Below are 25401 nucleotides of genomic sequence, written 5' to 3'. Positions count from 1 at the left end.
AATACGAATAGTCCTCTGAACTATTTGTATTGTAACCAAAGCCCAGGAAAGGAGTCTGAAAACCTCTGATCAATGAATGCTACACAGGACAGATGTGTTGGCATGTTTCTCCTCAGGAATGTTTTCCACCATGAGGAGTTTATGCAGTGCTCAGGGACATCACAGTTTGAACCACATTTGTCAGCTAGTCTGGTCATTGTGCCTAGGGAAAATATGTTCCCACTTCTTGACAAACTGCAAAGTTGTGAATATAGTCTGTTGATGTCTTGGAGACTCCAGGAAAGTGTTTGAGCCAAGATTGCTTGTGTGCTTCGTATTTTTATTTCTTTAAAAACATTTCTCTACTTATTGGTATTTGCAATTCTTAGGCAACACACTGCTTATACATCGCACTGTCCTTCTGCACATCTTTATTCAATAATGAAGCATCTAATCAGACATTCAGATTCTTTATTTTCAGCCTGTGATGTTTATGGAAATTTTGTTTTTGAACTGGTATTTGAAGCATGTTTAATCCCAGTGCTTGAGAACACCCTCCCACCCCCTACTCTCTGTAGTGCCCCACCCCCAGCCAATTCTTCCAATGTAAGCAGATTAAGTTTCACTTTTCTTAATGCCATTAGGTTTGGTGAGCCACAGCTGCACCAGAAGTTGGACATGTGCAGTGAGTGTTCACATGTGGAGCCTCAACATGGGGTATGTCCTGTGGGTTCATGAACCTGATAGTACCTGAGTAGCTGGGGAACATGCAGATCCCCGGAAAGGATGGAGTTATAAAACCTGGCTAAACACAGTCCCAAATGTCAGGAAGTGTGATGAGCAAGACCTGGCTGTGGTTTGCCTTTTTTTCGTTGTCCTTATAGCCCTGCCCTAAACTAAAGTTTATGGAAAGTGTTCTGGCTCTGCCTGGAGTCACAGGAATTGATTCAACCTAACTCATGAGACGTGTCAAAGGATGGCTCAATGGGTAACCTTTTGTGTGTGTGTGTGTATGTGTGTGTGTGTGTGTGTGTTTGTACCAGAGATTAAATCCAGGGGTGCTTAACCATTGAACTGCATCCCCAGCCCCTTTTATTTTTTATTTTGGACAGGTTCTTGCTAAGTTGCTTAGAGCCTCACTAAATTACTGAGGCTGGCCTCTAACTTGTGATCCTCCTGCCTCCAATTCCTGAACCACTGGAATTACAGGCATGCTCCACCACACCTGGACTCAAGGGGTAACTTTTAAAAAATGAATAAACTTTATTTTTTGGAAAAGATTTAGGTGTACAGAAAAATTGGGGAAAGTACAGACTTCTGATTATGGTTTGGATGTGAGGTATCCCCCAAAAGCTCACATGTGAGACAAAGCGAAAGGGTTCAGATGGAAAATAATTGGGTTATAGCCTTAACCTAATCAGTGAATTAATCCCCTGATGGAATTAACTGAGTGGTAACTGGAGGCAGGTGGGGTGTGGCTGGAGGAGGTGGGGATGTGCCTTTGGGGTATATATTTATATTTGGCAAGTGGAGACTGGCCTCTCTCTGCTTTCTGATCACCATGTGAGCTGCTTCTCTCTGCCACACTCATTGGCCATGATGTTCAGTCTCATCTTGAGTCCTGAGGAATGGAGCCGGCTTTCTATGGACTAAGACCTCTGAAACCATGTGCCCTCAAATAAAGTTTTGCTCCCCTAAAATTATTCTGGTCAGATCTTTTAGTCACAGCAACAAAAAATCTGACTAAAATAGTTTCCGTATAATTCCTCACCCCACCCACCCACTTCCTAGATTCCCCTATTGTTAACTTCTTGCATTAATGTGGTACATTTGTTACCATGGATGAGCCAGTCATTAAGAGCTAAAGCCCATAGTTTATTTACATGACGGTTTCCTCCAAATTGTACAGAATGATAAGTATTCAATGATGTGTATCCACCATTATAGTGATACATTTTAAAATAAGCTTTTTTAAAGAAAAACTTTCTTCCATGGGTCTGGGATAGAAAAGGAGAGAATGGGAACCAACTTTGGTTGAGCCTCACTGTGTGTATGTGTGTGGGTGACTTTGATTTACATATACAGATATTATCACTATTCTTTACAATCCAAAAAGCTATTGATTTGTTGTTTTCGCTTTGCAGATGAAGAAACAAGAGTCCAAGGAGGAATAGGGCTTTGCTCAAGGAAAGGGTGGAACCGAGATAGACACACAGGTCTGGTGGCTCTGATTAACTGCCAGGCCTCTCTGCCTTTTTTTTCTCTTTAGCTCTAATCCTGCATCAGAGAAACAAGCCCTGCTCCACCTCACCCTCTGCCGTTTTTCAGTACTGTTAATCAGAAAATTATTTACAATATTAAAAAAATATATTTTAAAAGATGATATGTAGATCATGGCTGAAGACATCAAAATTGTGTTAAGATCCTCAGCAGGGAGGAACACCCAGATTCCAGTTAGAGTTTTGTTTACTTGTTGGTTAGGTTTTTACAGTTTTTTACTTTACACATCTCAGCAGATGATACTGTGCTTTACCTTCCATTCCCTGCTTGCATCAGTGGACAAATCAGCAGATCAACTAATACTTAACATTTGGCAGAATCTTAGGCTCTTCGAGCCCCTTTTCCTCATCCTGATTACTGTGTAGGGAGCACAGAGTGTGGGGCTCTGGCACCCAGGCTCTGGAGCCTGTCTGTGGAGGTTGGAATCCCAGCTATACTATTCATCAGCAGCCTTAGACAAATTACTTCTGTTTTTTTAGTTGCAAAATTCAAATAATAATAGATATACTCCCTATGTTGTTGTGAAGATTAAGTGCATTCAAACAGTGCATGCAGAAAGTAAGCAAATAATACATACTTATTATTTTAAAATTTGCAGAAGCTCCTTCTAACTAGAACTCTGATTTTTGGTATACTGGCTTAGGCTTCAGTGGCATTGTGTTTTTTGTCACAGAAACATTTCCTTTGTAGCAGATCTCTTAAGAACACCACCAGTGGTGGTTGCTGTCATTTTCATTACAGGCCTCTGGAGTTTGAGTTGTCATGCCAAGGCAGGTGAGGCGGTCAAGGTCAAGGTTACATAGCACAGCTTACAGAGCAGTGATGGATGGTTTTCTGCCTGCCTAAGCAGCCTTTCCACAATGAAGTATTTTAACTCGAAGAGTAGAATTTTCCTTAAGCATACTCTAGTGAGTTTGGAGGAGTTGTTAGAACATTTTGGTTATATGCTACCACAGTGAATACATTCTGTACTATCAGGTACCGGATTACAAATCTCTCTCCCATAACACCTCAGTTTGTCAAGGGTAGGGGTCACCTCTTAGTTACCTTGATGGGTCCTGTGTCTCCATACCCTTTCATACAGAAGCTCTTTGCTTCTGACATAGCATCTACTGTTGATTCTCTGATTGTGCCTTATGCTTTCTCTCTATCTTCAGAGATGCCCTTTGTTCTCCTTTTCGCCTTTCTAATTGAACTCTTTCTACTTCTAGAAAGCACCCTCAGGCCCAGTTTGAGTCAACTGCCATTTAGAGCACTCTGTATACCCACCATTATAGCACCTACTACCCTTTGAGTCAGTAGCTTATATCACTATTTCTGAATTACACTGTAAACTCTCTGAAGCTAAGATTTTGCCTTCTTTGTCTTGATAATCCCAGCACTGAGTATAACACTTGTCACCAAGTGGGTACTCAACAAGTGTTTGCACAATGAGCAAACAGATGAATGTGTCCTATCCAAGTAATGAACCTAGATGTATTCTGAAAGTGGGGTTAATCACCAAGATGAACATGATTTAATGTGAATTTAAACACAATCCCACTTTTGCATAATTTGATATATAGCTGTGAATTAAGAAATGTAGAATTTACTCAAGGAGAGGAAAAGCAATTTCAGTCAGGGTGATGAGTTTGGATACATGCCCAGGGTTAGTCCCAGGTCAAGAAGGAAGTGTAGTCAACAATAGTGAGTGACAGTGTTTTTCATTCTGTTTAAATTAATTCAGTTAAAGCAGCCTGTTGTGAAAATTTGTCTCTGAAAGCAAAATGAATGTAAATTATGGCTACTTTCTAATTTTTAAGGAAGTACTGTTTTTTTTTGGGGGGGTTGGTACTGGGGACTGAACTCAGGGACACTCAACCACTGAGCCACATCCCCAGCCAATTTTGTAGTTTATTTAGAGACAGAGTCTCATTGAGTTGCTTAGCATCTCACCATTGCTGAGGCTGGCTTTGAACTCCGCAATCCTCTTACCTTAGCCTCCTGAGCCACTGGGATTATAGGCCTGCGCCACCGTGTCCAGCTAGAAATTACTTTTAATGTTTATGAAACCTTAATAGTCATTAAAAACAGAAATGTAAGAGATGGCATGGAATCTTTTCCTTTTCTATTCAGTTCTCTCTACTTTGAAGGTAGCTTTAGTAGGAGGCCGCTGTAGAGATTGGCCAGGGGTCCAGTTGCCCAAAGGCAGCCTGAAACTTGGATTTCGGATATAGATACATCAAGTATGATTTTATCAGGCCTGGCCAGAAATTATGAAGCTGTCATTTGGCCATCTATTTCAACCATGTTCTTTCTCTAATCTAGTATCTCCTAAATAATTTCTCAAGTAATCTGTTTTTTTTTTAATCTTAATGAGAAAGATCAGGAAGTTTTCTATAACTTGAAGACTTTGGGCTTAAAAGTTTTCTTTCTTGGGAGCTTCTTAGAACCTTTACTATGATCACATTATGTTGTGAATCTTTAAAATATTTTAGCTTTCTGTTCTTCAAACATATTTGGATATAGGAGACGTTTTGTGCAACACTTCAATATCTTCAAAGTATGTATTTTCAGGAGAATCCTTTGCAATACAGGAGAATTATTGCAATAATTTATTTATTAACAAGATAGATGTTGATTGGTTGAAAATCTAGGGACAGCATCCCCATGAGTTTGTGTAGCAGTCAGGTTCATCTGTCCTTACAATCTTGGTCGTGATGGGGTTCAGAACATGGTACCCCAAGATATAATAGCTTGGCATGTGGAATATCTTAATCTGAAGGAATTTGAGAAATGGCAAGTGCCAAAAGGATGCCCTGACCTTCTCTGAACAGCAGATCATTGCCTCTCATGTGAAAGCGCTGTCCCTGTACCCAGAGGAAAGGAGCATCCTTACTTCTGAGAATGGAGGGACACCAAGAGGAACCTGAACAACAGGCCTTGCCACTCCCCCCAGCTCATGCCCCTTTGTCCTATCTCATTTCGGCACAAGTTTTCACTCTTCATCCAACCTAATATAAAAATACTTAATGTTTCCTCTGGCTTTCATTTCCTTTGTGAATGTTCCCATGTCTCACAGTACATTAAAAAAATCAGTACATTCTTCTCTTATTCATTTGTCTCTATTCAGTCCAATTTACAGGATCTCAGCCTATGAACCTAAGATGGATAGAAGATGGGGAGAAGGGAAGGATGGTTTTCCTCCCCTCCTGTCCTGATGGCACAGTCTGGGGGAGGACTCTCTGCACTCATAGTCCAGAGTTGGTCAGCTAAGAGAGATATTTCTGGGCCCAGCATCTGTGATGTATGGAAGCTGCATGGGATATGGAATGAATGTCAGAACTGGGGTTTCATTCCAGGCTGAGGTGCAGGTAGCTGGGTGATCTTGGTAGTCTCTCAACTGCCATAGGACTTCTTTTCATCTATAACGTGAAGGGACTTCTAAAATAGAAAATACAAAGGACTACTGGAGATTAGAACAGAAAAGAAAGCTAAATCTCCCAAATAAACGAAGGAAATGCAAATTAAAATAGTGATGGGATACATTTCACTTGGGAATTGAATAAAGATTAAAAAGAATGATACTGAATGCCATCAGGGAGGAAGGTTGGTAGGGTACAAGCAAATAGGTAACTTACTCTCAGAAAAATGTGTGTATCAATTGCCTTAACATAACTTTACACCTATCAACATTATAATTCAATTAAAAGGAAAATCCAGCAAAATAGACTGATTTATAATAAAGTTTTTTTTTCATGATCATCTCTTGATAGACTAATTACTTCAGTATAACAGTGGGATAAAAACAGAAACCATAGTACATCCATGTGGTGTATGCAGTACACAGATTCAAAATAAGACCATGAGGACTATTTAATGTCATGGAAATACTATGTTATATTAATAGAAAAGAATGATATACAGCTCTTTTTGTAGTATGATTCCAACTACGTTTAATGACTGCGTGTGTGCTCGTACACACACACACACACACACACACACCCCTGAATGTTTTCTTTGGATGTTGGGAAGTGCATTTTTCTTTTTCTATAGGTTGCTGAATTTTATCCTTTAGTGAGTGAAGATACGTATCTTTTGTACTCAAAACAAACAAACAAAAAACTATAGAACACTTATTTTCAGAAAAAAGCAAATAAATTGATAAGTAAAATGAAGGATATGGACTAGTTGATTTCTAAGACTCCTTTAAAACCATACATTCTGTGATTTAGATTACAGTTTAGAAAAAATTGCAAAAGGAGAAAACTGTTATGAACAGAATCAATATATATTTTATTGATTTAATAGACTGGAGTTATGAAGTGGCCTATTTTCCTGAGGCATTTAAACCGTACTTGAAGGGTAAGGACCTGGAACCCAACATCTTAGCTGTTTGACAGGGCATGGGTATTCATTATATGCTCTTGAAGTAACAGCTATTTTCTTTAGAGATCATTGCCTCCAGTGAAAGTAACTTCACTGCTGTCTTCCATTGCTGTCTGGGACCATAAAGGAGGTTATTAAGGGTTTGCATACTGTAGAAAAAAGAGCCCAAGGCTAGTAAAGTAAAGGCCAAGGGTTTTGGTATAATGTGAAGCAGCAGAATAGAGCAGTTAGTGCAGGGATCTTGGAGTTGAGCAAGCTGGGCTCCAATTACTAGTACAAGGTCAAGTTGATGACCTTGGGTAAGTCATCTAATTACTGTGCCCCTCATATTCCAAATCTATAAAATCACTGTTAACTTTCTAAAACCATTGTAGAAATCAAACAATGCAGTGTATGTAAAGCACTTTGAACTATGCCTACTATATAGTAAGCAGTTAATGTTAGTTTTTATTATGATTATTAGATCACTTCTTTCAGTCACCACTTATCAATAAAATCAAAATAATAATAGAGATTACTTTAGGTTGGTTAAGAGAAATAAATGGAAATATAAATATAAAAAATGTAGCTCAGTGCCTATATAAAATAAGAAAGTAGTGGTAAGCAAGCAACAACAACAAAGGAATGCGGACACAGGGCATACTAAAATTTGCTAATGAAAACAATCTTAGAAGTCACAGGCCATGTCTTTTTTCATTATTCTGTTTTCTCTGTCTGAGAAAATTCACTTTGAAAGTCCTATGTTGGGCAAGATTGCAAGAATTTTCTATCCTTGGTGGGCAACTGAGCAATTAGAGCTCTGTAAGAGGTTATGAACTTCTTGAAACAGAGCAACCTGTTTTGGGGTTGTCTCCTGAGGCTGCTTTCATAGTGGGGCTCAGGGGCTCAGTGTTGGAGGGAATGGAAGGGGATTGTAGGATGTCGGGATGGAGGCAGGCGGAAGAGCCCCTGGCCAGAGCTGCTCTTGTCTGACTGGGGCCACCTGTATGCAAAGTTCACTCTTTGTTGCTCTAAGAAGCAAGGAGCAGGCTTCTCTGCCTCAGGGAGATTTAAGGTTAAAGGAGGCCATGGATGTGAAGCCCTTAGTAATTTCCTCAACTAAAAACCCAGAGCCACTTACTCTAAGTTTAGGTGGCTAGCTCTTTACTGAGGACACACTTCTGATTTTCAGTTCGGTGTCCTTTGAGGAATCAATTTATGTCACATGTGATTTGAATTCAATTCAGGTGTTATATTGTTAATTATATTCAGCTATTCATTTATTATGCTTGCAACTTTTAAATATGATTTATATGAATTACTTTGAAATTTATTTGTATGAAAATTATGATGATTTAAAAAGCATAAAATACATCATGGCTTCTAAGTTTATTCTGACTTGCATTTTAAAGTTTTTAATGTAAAGTAGAAGGCAAAACATCTTTATGGGCTTTCTTTATATATTGTTAAAGATTTAAAAATGTCTGTGCTTCAGTGGGTTGAAATGGGTTGTTGCGAGTTTGCTATTTTTTATATTAGTTTATTTTCTTAAGGAACTTTAAAGTATTTATAAGATCTACAGCTGTGGATCAGGAGGACTCTCTTACATACACATGCACATGGAAAATAGAATGCTTCTATTGCTTATGTCATCTATAATAGATGGCAATAACTGCTTGGATCACCAATGAGAAGAATATCAGCCATGTATGAATTCTGCAAAATGCAAAACAAGTAAGCAAAAAGTTGTCTTATATGATTGATATCCTGGTGTCTGGGCTGGACACAAGAGTGGGAGTAGACTTGTGTTGTGTTGTGTAGCTACCATTGTAAAATTTCAGAGTGGAAGAATAGGGAAGATTCTTCTCATCAGAACACATCATTACTACTTACCATCAAGAAATCTTGTTGCATTTAGGCTGGAGTTTAGCTGGGGATCCAGTTTTTTTTTTTCCTCATGCACAGATGATATCAGGTGAGTGACAGGAACATCATGTTTAACTGACATGAAGAATACATGCTTTGCAGTTAAGATGAATGTATAATGATGAAATAAATGTGAGCACACATTTCTCTTACACTAAATGAATTAATTTTTTTTTTACTCAGAAAATTTTGCAAGAAAGAATGTTTGGATAAGCAAAACTGTATGAATTTTTATAAGAATTCAAAGCAGGTTGGTTTTCCTCTTTTCAGAACATTTTTACCAACTTGGACAGGTATGCTTGGAATATATGATTTAGACCTGAAGGAAAAAGGCAATAGTGGCAAAATGGTCAGTAAGCAGAACTGACTTGCAAGGGAGACATGAGGATTGGGAAATTCTGAGAAACAGCTGAACCACACAAGAAGCAAAGATAGGATTTGTTTCTATTGCAAGATCAAAGTCAGTCCATTGTGGCTGAAAGTCATTTTATAAGCTCCCTTGGGGAATTCAACTGACTGGCCTTTCTACCTATACTTCTAAATGACCCTAATAATTCTGCTGATTCCTTGGGTGTCCAAAATGGCAATCAGAGCAAGCTGTGCACAGATGGATTCTGAGCATCTGCCTTAGCCCTATGTGGATCCTAAGAAAATGATGTTCTCCACATATGCTGGGCTTCCTGTTAGGACATTGTCAAGTAAATGTCGGCTGCCACTGGACATCATAATTTTGTATCAGAGACAAGGCAATTACCATCATCTTATTTGGGGGGAGATAGAAGAACTGTGATCACCTAGGAAACCATCTTTGATTCAGTATCTTTATTTTCTTTGCTATTTTTCTTTTTCCTCTTTTGCCCTTTCTTAGCCTGTTCATCCGAATTCTTTTCTCTTTCCCTTCACTTGCCACCTCTTTTTTTTATGCCTTATTTTATTTATTTATTTTTATGTGGTGCTGAGGATAGAACCCAGTACCTCATACGTGCAAGGCAAACACTCTGCTACTGAGCCACAATCCCAGCCCCCCTGCCACCTCTTGAAATAAAGAAAAATCAAAGCATCATTTCCATGGAATTTCCACATACTTGGTGTTTCCTACACCAAGAGAAAATACAAAAGAAAAAACTGAGCTGTAATTAAAACAGAAATAAAAAAATAGCATTTTTGTTCTGTGTGGCACCTAATTTTACAGCTACCATCTAGGCCTGATTGATGGAAGGATAAGTTTTGTTTGACTTTGAATTTGTAAATTGTTACTTTGGGTACCTTTTTTAAAAATATACCTTTATTTTATTCATTTATTTCTATTTGATGCTGAGGATCCAACCTAGTACCTCACATGTGCGAGGCAAGCACTCTGCCACTGGGCCACAATCCCAGCCCTGGGTATTTTTTATTTTTTCTTCCCAAATTGTGTTGTTTCAGGTTGTTTTTGAAATGTTAGAATTAAATTTTTTGTTATGCTTCCTGTTTTAAGACTATGAGGAAGAACGTTGAAACATACCTTATTTGAAGTCATTGAACCCAAGTTTGCCCAATTCTGGCCACTCTGTTTTTTCTAAGTTTTACTCTCTTATTTCTTTGATATATTTCATAATAATAATGTTACATCTGTGTGGTGCTTTATAATTAAGAAAACATTTCCACACTGATGATTTCATTTGGTCTCAAAGGGAAACTTTGGAGCAGGTGGAGTAGATGATCTCAATTTTGAAAGAGGAAACTGATGTTGTAAGAGTCAAGATTAGAATCCAGATTTTCAGAATTCAGGTCTAGTCTTCTCACAGCATGGTGGTGCTGGGACCACAGATATGGATTTCCTTCCCATTCTCTCTTGCTTCTTCTTGATAGATGGACACAAGGACTTGGGCTTTGACCTCATCCCCCAGTTAAGGACTTACTATGATATAATTGGAGAATGAGCTAATTTCCCACAGGCTGTAGGTAAGAAGTTGCAATCTTCAGCTGATCATTAACTAAGTTAATATAAAAACTTGAAGAAGAGTGTGAATTTTTAAAGGTGTAATTAAAATTGAGTCATGGGTAACAACAACAACAACAAAAATCCAAAATACTAGCAAACTGAACAGGAAAGTTTACATTCTTTGTCATGTAAAATTCTGGGGAAATGGGCTGGTATGGTGACTGCTTTGCAAATGTCCCAGAGACTGGGCTCCTTCTAGTTCCAAGCTCTGCTGTCCTATGGTGTAGCACATTTCTCATGTGCAAGGCTACCTCCCAGTCTGGGCAATAAGATGAATGGAGGCATAAAGAAAAAGGGACAAGGAACATACAATTCCTCTTAAAGTAGTTTTCTCAGAAGGGCCACGTGACATCTTTTCTTAAATTCCTTTGACAAGAATCTGGTTACACGGTCATAGATAACTATAAGAGGGGGCGGTATTCTGGGTGACTATAAAAGCAATCTGAGTAACTTAGTGAGACCCCATTTTAAAAATAAAATAAAAAGGGCTGGGGATGTAGCTCTGTGGTAGAGCATCCCTAGGTTCAACTCCCAGTACTATTTAAAAAAAAAAAAAAGAAAAAAAGAAAGAAAAGAAAAAAAAGCAGGTGAGAATGGATATTGTGAGAAAATATTCAATGTGACATTCTTGTCACAGATAGATTTTGGAAAAGAGGTAGTAGGTTACCAGAAGAGAAAGGAAGGAAATATTTGCTCTATTATCTTTAAAATTTATCTGAGAGGAGCTTATTTGATATTGGAAGTGGCTAACATGAAACAGAAGATTTTGATTGATTTGTTTCATGTCAGTCTACCTTGCCTTCTTATTAAAACAGCGCTAAACCAAAACAATAAAATTATTAAACACCAACTTTAGACAAAAATTCTAAGATAATTTTCTTCCATTGAGATTGATTTATTCACAATATACCCAGGTCTGGCTCTAGAAGTGTGGAGATGTTAGCAAGGCTGGGATGTGTTGTAAAGAGTCAGGGTGGGACTGGGCTAGAGAAGGCTGACCAGTGGTTCACAGCATGTACAAAGACCAGGAACTTAGCTCTGAATCAAAGCCCTTGTTTTATGTGCCTGTTCATAGAATACGAGACATCTGTGGGCCTCCAAAGGGGATTTGTTTCAGCTGTTGGCTGAGTGGGTGGCCAAGGAAGATTATTCCAGGACAACATGCATATACCTACTCTGCCCTGGACTGTGCCTGTCACACACAGCCCATTGGGGTTGGCTGTTGGATAAAACCCGTGGTGCCTCTCCATTTTGCTGTGTTCTTCTGTTTCATTTGGGATTCATAATCCTCCCACTAGGTGAATGGCCACATCTGAGAAGAAAAATGTATCCATCCTTTGTCCCTTGATGGCTGGTTCAGGTAACTAATTATGCAAATATTTTCTTAAATATATTTTCTGTTAAGTAACATGATGACACGAGGGCATGTTTGCCTGTGAGATAGACTTCTTTATATTGCCTTTGTCAGAAAAAATGTTTGTTCATAATATAGAGTATTATTTTCCAGGTTCTCTGCAAACATACTCTCAAAAAAGCTTTGACGTACAAAAAATTGCTTTTAGGTTTCTTTTTACATCACACATACACTATATGATTTCATACAAATGCACATATGTGATTTTTGTATTATGCAGTTTCATGTTTTTAAATTGCATGCTTTTCATTTTCTAAAAACATTGCTATTTGGAGCTGGGATTGTTGCTCAGTGGTAGAGCGCTTGCCTAGCAAGTGTGAGGCACTGGGTTCGATCCTCAGCACCACATTAAAAAAAAGTGAACTAATAAAATAAAATAAAATAAATATTTCTGTGAGTCAGCTTGGGATGCTGTAACAGAAATATCATAGACTGAATGGTTCTTATACCAGGAATTTATTCCTCCCAGTTCTGCAGGCTGGGAAGTCCAAGATCAAGGTGCCTGATGCTTTGATTCCCAGAGAGGGCCTTCTTTCTAGTCCTTAGAGGCGTAAGTCTCACTGCATTCTGCCACAACAGAGAAACAAAGCAAGTTCTGGTTTCCTCATTCTCTTACAAGGATCCCATCATGAGGACTCTCCCTATGACCTAATGTAAATCTGATGACCTCCCCAAAGAATTTACCTCCAGATCCTGTCTCTATAGAGACAGGGTTTCAGTATATGGATCTGGTGGTAGCAGGGCACATTCTGTCCATAATATCCTCCCTTCCTCTTTCCCTCTCTACCTGTAATACATTGCCCTATTCAGATAAGCCCTCTTGATGACCTCAGGCTTATCTGTCTATATTTGTCTCCATGCTCACATAATTCACATAATTATGTGCAACATGTATCTCCATATACATCTACGAATATACAAAGATATAGCTTTTATTGTTATTTTACCAAATGGAAGAAAACATACATTCTCTTTTCTTTTGCTTTTCCTAATTCCACAATACCTTGCAGAAATTCCTCCAACATGAGTGATATATCTCTAATTCAAGTTTTGAAGGCACGGTGTATTTGATGGTATAAATATACCTGCTCTCTGTAGCTGTTTTCTTGTTGATGGGTGTTAGCTTTGTGTGGAGAAAACTGCAACAAACGTCTTTGTTCCAGTATCCTAGTAGAGGCTGCTTTTATCTCTGTAGAATAGATTCTCAGTGTTGCAGGGGAAGGAAGTGACAGAATGTGGTATGTTCTGATTTTTACCTTAGATTTTATATCTCTTTTGGTATTTGACTGGAGGTGCTGCCTGGGTAAGACTAGTTGGCTGACTAGTCAGTTTGAGACTCATCAAAATGTCTCAAACTGTGGCATTTTGTAATCAGAAATCTCGACCTCAATGTTGAAGGTACAAAAAATGGAATTTCCCCCCCCCCCCATATATCCCATTGTGGTAACTTTCAATATTTCATATGACATCATCACTATGATGATGGTGATGACAGTTCCTTATAATTTAAGGCATGTCTCCCTAATTTACTTACTCCTTTAATGAGTATTTGTTGACAGATCAGACATTGTCCCAGGCACTGAGGATAAATCTATAAATAAAAAACAGATAAATTCACACCTCCACAAGGGAAATGGCAATGAACAATCTAAAACATGCACTGGTTAGACAGCTATAAGTTCTAAGGTTAAAAACAAAGCAAAAAAGGGTAAGAGGATGCTGGGGGATAACAATGTCATAATTTTAATGAGGTAGTTAGATGTGGCTGAACTGCAGATATGACATTTGATGCCTGGGGGATAAGCTCATGTCAGTAGGTGAGAAGCTCCAGAAGGGGAAGGCGGGGGGTGGAAAGGCTGATCTTGATTTGTCTGAGGGAAAGCAAAGACGCTAGTGTGGCTGTGCAGAGTAAGCAACAAAGAAGACAAACGGGAATGCAGTGAAAGAGGGAAGGCAGAAGCCGATCAAACAGCACTTTATGGGTCATCAGGTTCTCTGGTTTTTCTCTAAGATGAGCAGCCATTGTATGTTTTTGGTGCCTTTGTATAGCCTGAAACAACTGTAGTTATGTGGGTGTGTCTCTGTGTCATCTCTTCTGTTCCATTGGTCTTCAGTTCTATTTTTGTGCTAACACCATGCTTTTTTTGTTACTGTAGCTCTGTAGTATGATTTAAGGTCTGGTATTGTGATGCCTCCTGTATCACTTTTCTTGCTAAGGATTGCTTTGGCTATTTTGGGCCTCTTATTTTTCCAAATGAATTTTATGACTGCTTTTTCTATTTATATGAAGAACATCATTGGAATTTTAATGGGAATTGCATTAAATCTGTATAGCACTTTTGGTAGTATGGCCATTTTTAACAATATTGATTCTGCCTGTCCAAGAGCATGGGAGGTGTTTCAATTTTCCAAGTTCTTCTTTATTTTCTTTCTTTAGTGTTCTGTAATTTTCATTGTAGAGGTCTTTCACCTCTTTTGTTAGATTGATCCCCAAGTTTTTTTTTTTTTGAGGCTTTTGTGAATGGAATAGTTTCCCTGATTTCTCTTTCAGCTCATTAGTCATTGGTGTGTAGGAACACAATTGATTTATGGGTGTTAATCATATATCCTGCTACTTTGCTGAATTCATTTACGAGTTCAAGAAAGTTTTTAGTGGAGGTTTTTTGGGTTTTCTAAATATGGAATAATGTCATTGGCAAATAAGGATAGTTTGAGCTCTTCTTTTCCTATTCATATCCCTTTAATTTTTTTTCTTTTGTCTAATTGCTCTGGCGAGGGTTTCAAGGCCTATGTTGAATAAAAGTGGTGAAAGAGGGCATCACTGTCTTGTTCCAGTTTTTAGGGAGAATGCTTCTAATTTTTCTCCATTTGGAATGATGTTGGCCTTGGGTTTGGCATATATACCATTTATAAAGTTGAGGTATGTTCTTATTATCCCTAGTTTTTCTAATGCTTGAACATGAATGGATGCTGAATTTTGTCAAACGCCTTTTCTGCATCTATTGAGATGATCATGTGATTCTTGTCTTTAAATCTATTGATGTGATGAATTACATTTATTGATTTCTATATGTTATGTTGAATCAAACTTTCCTCCTTGGGATGAACCCCACTTGATCATGGTGCACCACCATTTTTAATATATTTTTGTATATGATTTGCCAGTGTTTTATTAAGAATTTTTGATTCTATGTTCATCAGGAATATTGGTCTGAAGCTTTCTTTCCTTGAGATGTCTTTGTCTAGTTTTGGTATCAGGGTAATTACTAGCTTAATAGTCTTAATACTAGACTTTGGATGGGCTCCCTCCTTTTCTATTTCATAGAATAATTTGAAGAGTATTGCTGTAAATTTGTCTTTGGAAGTCTGGTAGAACTTGGCCGAGAATCCATCTGGTCTTAGGTTTTTCTTTGTTGTTAGGCTTCTGATGCCATTTTCAATTTCATTGCTTGAAATTGATCTGTTTAAATATGTCCCCTTGATTCAATTTGGGTAGGCCATATGTCTCTAGAAATTTGTTAATGTCTTCAAGATTTTTAATTTTATTGGAGTATAGGTTTTTCAATGTAGCTTCTGATTATCATCTGTATTCCAGTGTTGTCTGTGGTGATATTTTCACCACAAGTTTTAGTAGTTTGGGTTTTCTCTTTTACTTCCTTAACTTGTCTAAGGGTTTATCAATTTTTGTTTATTTTTTCAAAGAACTAACTTTTTGTTTCATTAATTTTTTGAAAAATTTTTTTGTTTCTATTTCATTAATTTCGGCTCTGATTTTAATTATTTCCTGTCTTCTACTGCTTTTGGTGCTGGTTTGTTCTTTTTCTAGGGCTTTGAGATGTAAAGTTAGGTTTTTTATTTGATGATTTTTGGTTCTTTTAATGAATGAGCTCAATGAAATGAACTGTCCTCTTAGAACTGCCTTTATAATGTCTCAGAGATTTTGATATGTTGTCTCACTATTCTCATTTGCCTGTAAGTATTTTTTTTTATTTCATCCCTGATTTCTTTAGCTATCCATTGGTCATTTAATAATGTATTATTTAGTCCCCAAGTGTTAGAGGAGCTTCTATTTTTATTTGATTGTTAATTTATAATTTCATTCAATTTTTAAAAAATTTATATATGACAGCAGAATGCATTACAATTCTTATTACACATATAGAGCACTATTTTTCATATCTCTGGTTGTATACAAAGTAGATTCACACAAATTCATGTCTTCATACATGTACTTTGGATAATAATGATGATCACATTCCACCATCATTTATAACCCCATGTCCTCTCTCTTCCCCTCCAACCCCTCTGCCCTATCTAGAGTTCATCTATTCTTTCTATACGCCCTCTCTCTATCCCACTATGAATCAGCCTCCTTATATCAAAGAAAACATTCAGCATTTGTTTTTTGGGATTGGCTAATTTCGCTTAGCATTATCTTCTCTAACTCCATCAATTTACCTGCAAATGCCATGATTTTATTCTCTTTTATTTCTGAGTAATATTCCATTAAGTATATATGCCACATTTTTTATCCATTCATCTATTGAAGGGCATCTAGTTTGGTTCCACAGTTTAGCTATTGTGTATTGTGCTGCTATAAACATTGATGTGGCTGTGTCTCTATAGTAAGCTGTTTTTAAGTCCTTTGGGTATAAACCAAGGAGAGGGATAGCTGGATCAAATGGTGGTACCATTCCCAATTTTCCAAGAAATCTCCTTACTGCATTCCATATTGGCTGCACTAATTTGCAGTCCCACCAGCAATATATGATTGTACCTTTTTTCCCACATCCTCGTCAACATTTATTGTTGTTTGTCTTCATAATAGCTGCCATTATGACTGGAGTGAGATGAAATCTTAGAGAGGTTTTAATTTGCATTTCTCTAATTGCTAGTGATGATGAACATTTTTTCATGTGTTTGTTGATTGATTGTATATCATCTTCTGAGAAGTGTCTGTTCAGGTCCTTGTCCCATTTATTGATTGGGTTATTTTTTTTAAGTCTTTTGATGTGATGAATTACATTTAATGATTTCCTTATGTTAAACCAACCTTGCATACTTAGGATGAATCCTACTTGATCATGGTGCACAATCTTTTTGATATGTTTTTGTATTTGATTTGCCAGAATTTTATTGAGAATTTTTGCATCTATGTTCATTAGAGATATTGGCCTGAAGTTTTCTTTTTTGATGTGTCTTTGTCTGGTTTTGGAATCAGAGTGATATTGGCCTCATAGAATGAGTTTGGAAGTGCTGTCTCTTTTTCTATTTCCTGAAATAAATTGAAGAGTATTGGTATTAGTTCTTTTTTAAAGGTCTTTTAGAACTCAGCTGTGTTTCTGTCCAGCCCTAGGCTTTTCTTGGTTGGTAGACTTTTGATGGTATCTGCTATTTCATCACTTGAAATAGATCTGTTTAAATTATGTATATCATCCTGATTCAATTTGGGCAAATTATATGACTCTAGAAATTCGTGGATGCCTTTGATATTTTCTATTTTATTGGAGTACAAGTTTTCAAAATAATTTCTAATTATATTCTGTATTTCTATAGTGTCTGTTGTGATATTTCCTTTTTTATCACATATGTTAGTGATTTGAGTTTTCTGTCTCCTTCTCTTTGTTAGCATGGCTAAAGTCTGTCAATCTTATTTATTTTTTCAAAGAACCAACTTTTTGTTCTGTCAATTTTTTCAATTTTTTTGTTTCAATTTTATTGATTTCATCTCTGATTTTAATTATTTCCTGTCTTCTGCCGCTTTTGGTGTTGATTTGTTCTTCTTTTTCTAGGGCTTTGAGTTGTATTATTAAGTCATTTATTTGTTGACTTTTTCTTCTTTTTAAGAAATGAACTCCATGCAATGAACTTTCCTCTATGAACTACTTTCATAGTGTCCCAGAGATTTCAATATGTTGTATCTCTATTCTCATTCACCTCTAAATTTTTTAAATCTCCTCTTGATATCTTCTGTAACCTATTGTTTATTCAGTAGCATATTATTTAGTCTCCAGATGTTGGAGTGGATTTTATTCCTTATTTTATCATTGATTTCTAATTTCAATCCATTATGATATGATAGAATGCAGGGTAGTCTCTTCTTTTTAATATTTGCTAAGAGTTGCTTTGTGGCATAGTATATGTTCTATTTTAGAGAAGGATCCATGTGCTCCTGAGAAGAAAGTATGTTCTCTCACTGAAGGATGAAATATTCTATAAATGTTAGTTAAGTCTAAGTTATTGATTATATTATGGAGTTCTATAGTTTCTTTGCTCAGCTTTTGTTTGGAAGATCTATCTAGTGATGAAAGAGGTGTGTTAAAGTCACCCAAAATTATTGTGTGTGGTCTATTTGACTCTTGAACTTTAGAAGGGTTTGTTTGATGAACATAGATGCTCTATTGTTTGGGGCATATGTATTTATAATTGTTAAGTCTTGTTGGTGTATGGTTCCCTTGGGCAGTATGTAGTATTCTTCTTTATCCTTTTTGATTGACTTTAGTTTGAAGTCTACTTTATTTGATATAAGGATGGAAACCCCTGCTTGCTTCCGCAGTCCATATTGGTGGTATGATTTTTCCCACCCTTCACCTTCAGTCTGTGGATGTCTTTTTCTATAAGATGAGTCTCTTGGAGGCAGCATATTGTTAGGTTTTTTTTTTTTTTTTAAATTCTATCTGCTAGTTTATGTCTTTTGATTGGTGAGTTTAGGCCATTAACATTCAGGGTTATTATTGAGACATGGTTTGTATTCCCAGACATTTTGTTTATTTTTGGTATTTAATGTGACTTGTTTTCTCCTCTGATTAGATTTTCCTTTAGTGTTATCCCTCCCTCTGCTGATTTTCATCGTTTTTCATTTCCTCTTCTTGAGATATTTTGCCGAGGATGTTCTGTGGTGCAGGCTTTCTAGTTGTAAATTCTTTTAACTTTTGTTTATCATGGAAGGTTTTTATTTCATCATCAAATCTAAAGCTTAGTTTTGCTGGATATAAGACTCTTGGTTGGCATCCATTTTCTTTCAGAGCTTGGTATATGTTGTTCCACGATTTCCTGGCTTTGAGGGTCTGGGATGAAAAATCTGCTGAGATATGAATTGGTCTCCCCCTCTATGTGATCTTATTCCTCTCTCTTGCGGCTTTTAAGATTCTATCCTTATTCTGTATGCTAGGCATTTTCATTATAATGTGCTTTGGTGTAGATCTACTATAATTTTGTATATTTGGTGTCCTGTAAGCCTCTTGTATTTGGTCTTCTAATTTGTTCTTTATGCTTGAGAAATTTTCTGATATTATCTCATTGAAGAGATTGGGCATTACTTTGGTTTGAAACTCTATGCCTTCCTCTATCCCAATAACTCTAAGATTTGGTCTTTTGCATGCTGTCCCACAATTCTTGGATGTTCTGTTCATGGTTTCTAACTATCTTCTCTGTGTGATCAACTTTATTTTCAGATTGTATACTTTGTCTTCATTATCTGACGTTCTTTCTTCCAAGTGATCTAGTCTGTTGGTTATGCTTTCTATTGAGTTTTTTAAATTTGATTTATTGTATTCTTCATTTCAAGGATTTCTGACTTTTTTATTTTCAGAGTCTCTCTCTCTTGAAGTAATCTTTTGCTACCTGTATTTGCTCTCTTATCTCATTGTTGGAATGATCAATTTTTGCCTATATTTGCTCATTTAGGTCATTCTTTAATTCACAGATCATTTTAATTATGAACCTTCTGAACTCCTTCTCTGACATTTCATCAACTTCGCTGTCCATGGGTTCTGTTATTATAGTGTCCTGGTTTGTTTTGGGCACTTTCCTCCCTGTTTTTTCATGTTGTCTATGTGTCTTCCTTTTTTGCAGTGTGGATCTGAGATATTACAGTTTCTTCCCTATATTCTTGTAGTACCCATGTAGATTGTCTGTACCTCACCTTGATGTTGGGCTTCCAGACCCTGCTGGTGTCCCTCAATGAATGCTACTGCATCCTGGATCTGGGTCCTGCACAAGTTGGTGCGGGTGGATCTGGGCCTCTGGGCTTGACCTCTCTCTGTAGTCTGTTGGTCAGAAGGGGCAGTCTTGTGCCAGAGGCTAGGCTCTGGCTGGTATCTGCCCTGCTGGGGAGTGTACTGGGCCTCCTGTGAGCCTGGGACCCACACAGGCTACAGGTATGGGTGGATCTCTAATTTCATTCCATTTTGAGCTGATAGAATGCAAGGTATTATCTCTATTTTTTTGTATGCTAAGAGTTGCTTTGAGGACTAAGATGTAGACTAACATTCACAGAATGTTCCATTTGCTGCTGAAAAGAAAGTGTATTCATTCATTGATGGATGAAATATTCTATATAAGTCTGTAAAGTCTAAATTATTAATTTTACTTTTTAATTCTATAGCTTTTTTTTGTTTAGTTTTTGATCTAAAGATCTATCATTTGGTGAGTGAGGCATGTTGAGGTCACCCAGTATTATTGTATTCTGATCTATTTGATTCTTGAGATTGTGAAGGATTGTTTGATGTATGTAGATGCTCTATTGTTTGGGGCATAAATATTTAAGATTATTATATCTTGTCGATGTATAGTTCTCTTAAGTGTGAAATGGCCTTGTTTGTCCCTTCTGATAATTTTGACTTGAAGTCCACTTTATCAGATATGAGGATAGAAACCCATGTGGATGATATGTTTTCCTCCATTCTTTTACAATGTCTGTGGATGTCTTTGCCTATGAGGTGAGTCTCTTGCAGAGAGCATATGGTTGGGGCTTACTTTTTAATCAAGTCTGCTGGTCTGTCTTTTGTTTGTTGAGTTTAGGCCATTTACATTGAATGTTATTATTGAGAAATGATTCTTATTCCCTGTCATGTTGAATTATTTCTGATTTTTAATTTGAATTACCTTCTTTTTTGATTGACTATTCTTCTAGTGTAGTCCCTACCTTTGCTGGATTTCATTTATATTTTTTATTTCTTTTTCATGAAATAGTTTGTTGAGAATGTTCTGTAGGACAGGTTTTTTAGTTTTAACTTTTGTTTATCATGAAAGTTTTTTTTTATTTCATCATCAGATCTGAGTCTTGGTTTTACAGGGTATAGTATTCTTAGTTGTTATCCATTTTCTTTCAGAGCTTGCTATACATTATTATAAAACTTCCTAGTTTTAAGGGTCTGGGTTGAAAAATCAACTGAGATCTGACTTGGTATCCCTCTAAATGTTACTTGACTTTTTATCTCTGGAAGCCTTAAGAATTCTGTCCTTATGCTATATGTTAGGCATCTTCATCATAATGTGACTTGGTGTAGGTCTGTTGTAATTTTGTATATTTGGGGTCCTAGAGACTTCCTGTATTTAATTTTCCATTTCATTCTTAAGGTTTGGAAAATTTTCAGACAGTATTTCACTGAAATGATTATGCTTTCCTTTGGTTTGTATCTCCAAGCCTTTATCTATCTTAATAAATCTTAAGTTTGGTCTTTTCATGTTATTCCATATTTCTTGGAAGTTCTGTTCATGCTTTCTTACTGTCTTTTCTCCAGGCTCAACTTCATTTTCAAGATTATATATTTTGTCTCTGTCTTGTAAGTGGTCTAGTCTGCTGGCCATAGTTTCCAATGAATTTTTTATTTGATTTATTGATTCCTTCATTTTGAGGGTTTCTGTTTTTTTTTCCCCCAGAGTATCTTTCTCTTTATTGAAAAGATCTTTTTCTTCCTTTATTTGCTCCCTTATATCATCCTTTACCTTGTAGATCAGTTTAACTATGAACATTCTAAACTCCTTCTCTGACATTTCTTTCATTGTAGTGTTGATAGATTGTATTTTTGATGTATTTGGTTTGTTTGAGGCAATTTGTTATCTAACTTTTTCATGTTGTTTGTATGTCTACCCATCTAGTAGTTGATTTCTGAGGCAGAAGGGTTTCTACATTGCCACACGTATTTCTTATCTCATAGTTTCCATTGGTCTGGGGTCTGATCGTGACCTGGCTGGGTTCTCTGATTCAGTTTGTGACCCAGTTGTCAATCAAAGTGTTGACTGGGCTCCACTCATATTGGGAGACTTCACTTGGAATAATCCATTTTCAAGCTCATTCAGGTTGTTGACAGAGTCATTTTGTTGTGGCAGCAGAACTCCAGAGCCTTCTGCTTCCAGTGCAGCAGCAGAGCCTCTGGCTCCATTCAGTCACGACAGAGTCCTCTGTGTGGTAACATGTAATCACCTTTGCCTTATCCTGTTGGCTGGAAATGTCACAATATCTGCTGACACTCAAGGAGTAGGAACTTCTGGTTACTAGGAACTGGATTATTGGTGGTTACCCTAAGGTCTGTCCATCACAAAGAACCAGAAGGAATTTTTGTTTGGGCATAGAGAGACAAAGAAAGGAACAGCTAAAAAGTTGGAGTTGCCATTAAATTAGGTAAGACCAAAGGAGGAAAGATGGAGCGTTTGATTTTGGCTACATAAGGATTGAGATAACTGTTACATGCCTACATGGAGATATTAAGGAGAGTTGCATATGGGTTATGAGAGCCTTAACCTAATTAGTGCATTAATCCATTCATATGGATTAACTGGGCAGTTAGAGCATTGCTGGAAGAGGTAGGTCACTGGGATTGTGCCTTTATCCCTGGTGAACAGAAAGTTCTTTATTTCCTGGCTATGCTAGAGCTACTTTCCTCTGCCATGTCCTCTGTCTCATCCTCTGCCTCATCACAGGTCCAGAGCTATGGAGGTGGCCAACCGTGGACTGAGATCTCTGAAACCATGAGCCCCAAATAAACTTTTCCTACTCTAATTGTTCTTGTCAGGTCTTTTGGTCACACTCATGAAAAAATGAACTAAAACAAACTTTAAAGTTGTACTTAAAGACAAGAAATGAGATCAAGAGGAGTGAGGGTAGACAGAAAGCCAGTCCAAGCACTGGTCCATCTCCAATATTAAAAAGTCAGGCAGTATAGGAAGAGCCAGTGAAGGACACTGAGATAAGCATGCAGGAGAGGGTGGGGCCCTTGCTGTTTTTATGTGTTGATTTAACCAGTTCAAATCTCAGAAAGCAGTTTCCTTGTTCATCTCCCTGTTTGGAAGACACCTACCTGCTCAGTTACCTAAGAGTCTCTAAATGTATTGCTTTTCAGTATGGACTTAGATGCCATATGTAAATGGGAAAAAAGATTGTATTTTGTGGAAGTTCAAAGACCAAATTTGCATTTTTGCATAAATAAGCCAGACAAATTTAGGCTAACTCTGGGCAACAGGATCAGTGGGAGTATGTGAACAGTTTTATTTTAGGACCAACACCATAAAAATCAAGCTAATCTGTAAGCATACTTGTTCTTCAGTGACACAGGTCAGGTGCTTCCTCCAAAGTGAAAGGTTTCAAACAGTGGCACCATAAGCTGTCTTCCCCTGATGTATTCATAAATGTAGTTAATAGAGGCATTTTTAAAATTAGCACAAACACATTTATTCATCAACCAAAGAGATGCTTGTAATTAAACTAGCACTTTGAAATAGTTGCAAGTAAAATGCTTGCAATAAAGATAATGAACAAAAAAAAAAGCAGCAAATAGAGATTGCTCATTGAACTGAGCTTGTTCTGATTCAAAGTGATGATGGGATTTTATTCTACTTTTTCATAGTCTTGAGTACAAGAGATATTGTTCATGATGCATCCTACCACTCGTTTTCCATCTTCCAATTTTTGGGCTTCTGTGCTTGCCTTCCCCTCTCATTCCTGATGTTGAACCAATATGCTGTTTGGAAAGTTGTCAGCAGCCTGAGAAGTGTGTTCACACTTCTCTCCCAGGTTATAAGAAAACTCTGCTTCTGAAGTGCTCTTGGTTTTTGTGGTGAGGTATTTATTACCACATGAGGCAACACCATCTGTTTAGCCACTAAACCCATTTTTGGAAGAGCATTTCCCACTCCTACTCCCTCACGTGCTCAACAATGCCTCTGCTCTTTAGCAGGCACCATTTTCCTACCAGCTACAAGATGGTGGCCATGGTGGGCACAACTGGGTGTGCAGAGCAGGTGGCACAGGGTATGGCTTGAGGGGGGGGGGGTGCCAGAGGCATTTGTGTACACCCTCTAGCAAAATTTATTTCAGTATCTACTGGTTATATAGAGAATTTATGAAAATCATTAAACTGTTAACTTTTTTATGGGCATGAGAATCCACCACTGGTTCACTTAAGTATAGTCTGAATTTAAGGAGATACTCTGATACATTTTACTTTGGATAAAACCTTTCCAATTCTTTAGAATAGAGAAATAATCATGAAATTCTAAGTGAGGGAAGTAGAAACAGACTCCAGTAGTGCAAATTGAGTACATTATAAGTAGTATTGTAGATGATATAAATACAATGTACACACACCCATATCATTAACTCTGTATATTGAAACTATGCCACTCAATTCATGGTCCTCATTACACATACACAAAAAGTTGAATGCTCACTTAGGAAAAAAAAATTTTTCTCCAGTTTCTCATCAAGTGTCTCTTAGGTGTCTTCATTGCTAGACAGTCAATGCAACAAATAGTGAAGCTTATTTCTTAGTTGGGCTGTGTTGATTCAGAGTTAATTATGTTTTCAAGCAGCGTGCAAATAATCCCATCAGCTTGCACACAAATTTTATTGTAGTTCCCATTTAACTAACGAGGAAATGGAAGCGAAGAGTTCAGTCCCTTTCTCTGAACTCAAAGGATGATAGGGAGGCCGCCTGTCTACTGTTGGACCACACAGGTGACATCTCAGTTGGGGTCTGTTGCATCCGGAAGCAACAGCTACAAGCCAGGTAATGAAATGTCTGTCTTGCCTTTCAGATGGGCCTGAAGGTCAAGTTAGTTTATTTGTTTTTTAATTAAGCTGAAATTATAGGCTGGATGAAAGATCCCTCTGTGAGTGGTGATCCTTTGAGTAGCTGTACGAATTTTTCTGTCTCTCGCTTTCTTCTAACCCCTTCTTCTGTTTGCAGGATTAGTAAAGCACTTGGGAGGCACTTTAATCTTGCTGGCGTTGTCAGGAGTGATCAGCAAGTTTTATTAAAAGTCCCTGGATTGGCTGAAAGGCGTCCTTGTGTAAGTCTGGAATGAAAGGGGCATGTTAAGATCTCGGGGCACACTGTCAGGACCCCTCGCCCTGCCCCTTGGACTGTGACCTGAGCTGTGGGAGGAAGTGCAGAAGCCCTCCTCTGTTGAAGAAATTTTGTGATGGCCAGAAGCGAGTGGGCCCCTGTCAGCATGAGCTCTCTAGGTTGGGGTGGCCTCAGTGTCCTCCTGCTTCTGCTGCTCCTGGACCGGGCCAGCCCTACCTTCATCAGCCTGAACCATGGGATGAGGGTGATGAAGGGCAGCTCTGCCTTCCTGTCAGAAGATGACCTGAAGTTTGCCATCCCCAAAGGAGAGAAAGATGCCTGCAAAGTGGAAGTTGTGATGAATGAGCCAATAACCCAGAGGGTAGGGAAACTCATGCCACAGG

At 37.6% G+C, this 25401-nt stretch overlaps 1 protein-coding gene across 5 annotated transcripts in view; it reads left to right on the top strand.

The window, feature by feature from the left end:
* Window positions 1-25401, top strand: part of Frem1 (FRAS1 related extracellular matrix 1) — a 164877-nt gene that overhangs the window by 10514 nt on the left and 128962 nt on the right. For 4 of the 5 annotated variants that reach the window (XM_046467407.2, XM_058586346.1, XM_058586348.1 and 1 more), the window contains exon 2: window positions 24899-25400. In XM_046467407.2, coding sequence (XP_046323363.1) covers window positions 25134-25400 — 267 coding nt within the window. In that variant the 5' untranslated portion in view covers window positions 24899-25133. Of the gene's footprint in view, window positions 1-24898; window position 25401 lie in introns of those variants that run through there. The other variant, XM_058586347.1, reaches the window with a different exon arrangement.

This window comes from Marmota monax, unplaced genomic scaffold (assembly GCF_021218885.2).
Source record: "Marmota monax isolate L192 unplaced genomic scaffold, Marmota_monax_Labrador192_F-V1.1 WCK01_AAM20220418_F8-fsc00033, whole genome shotgun sequence".
NCBI lineage: Eukaryota > Metazoa > Chordata > Mammalia > Rodentia > Sciuridae > Marmota > Marmota monax.
Note: the sequence above shows the minus strand (reverse complement) of the source record. Positions and strands in the feature narration are given on the sequence as shown.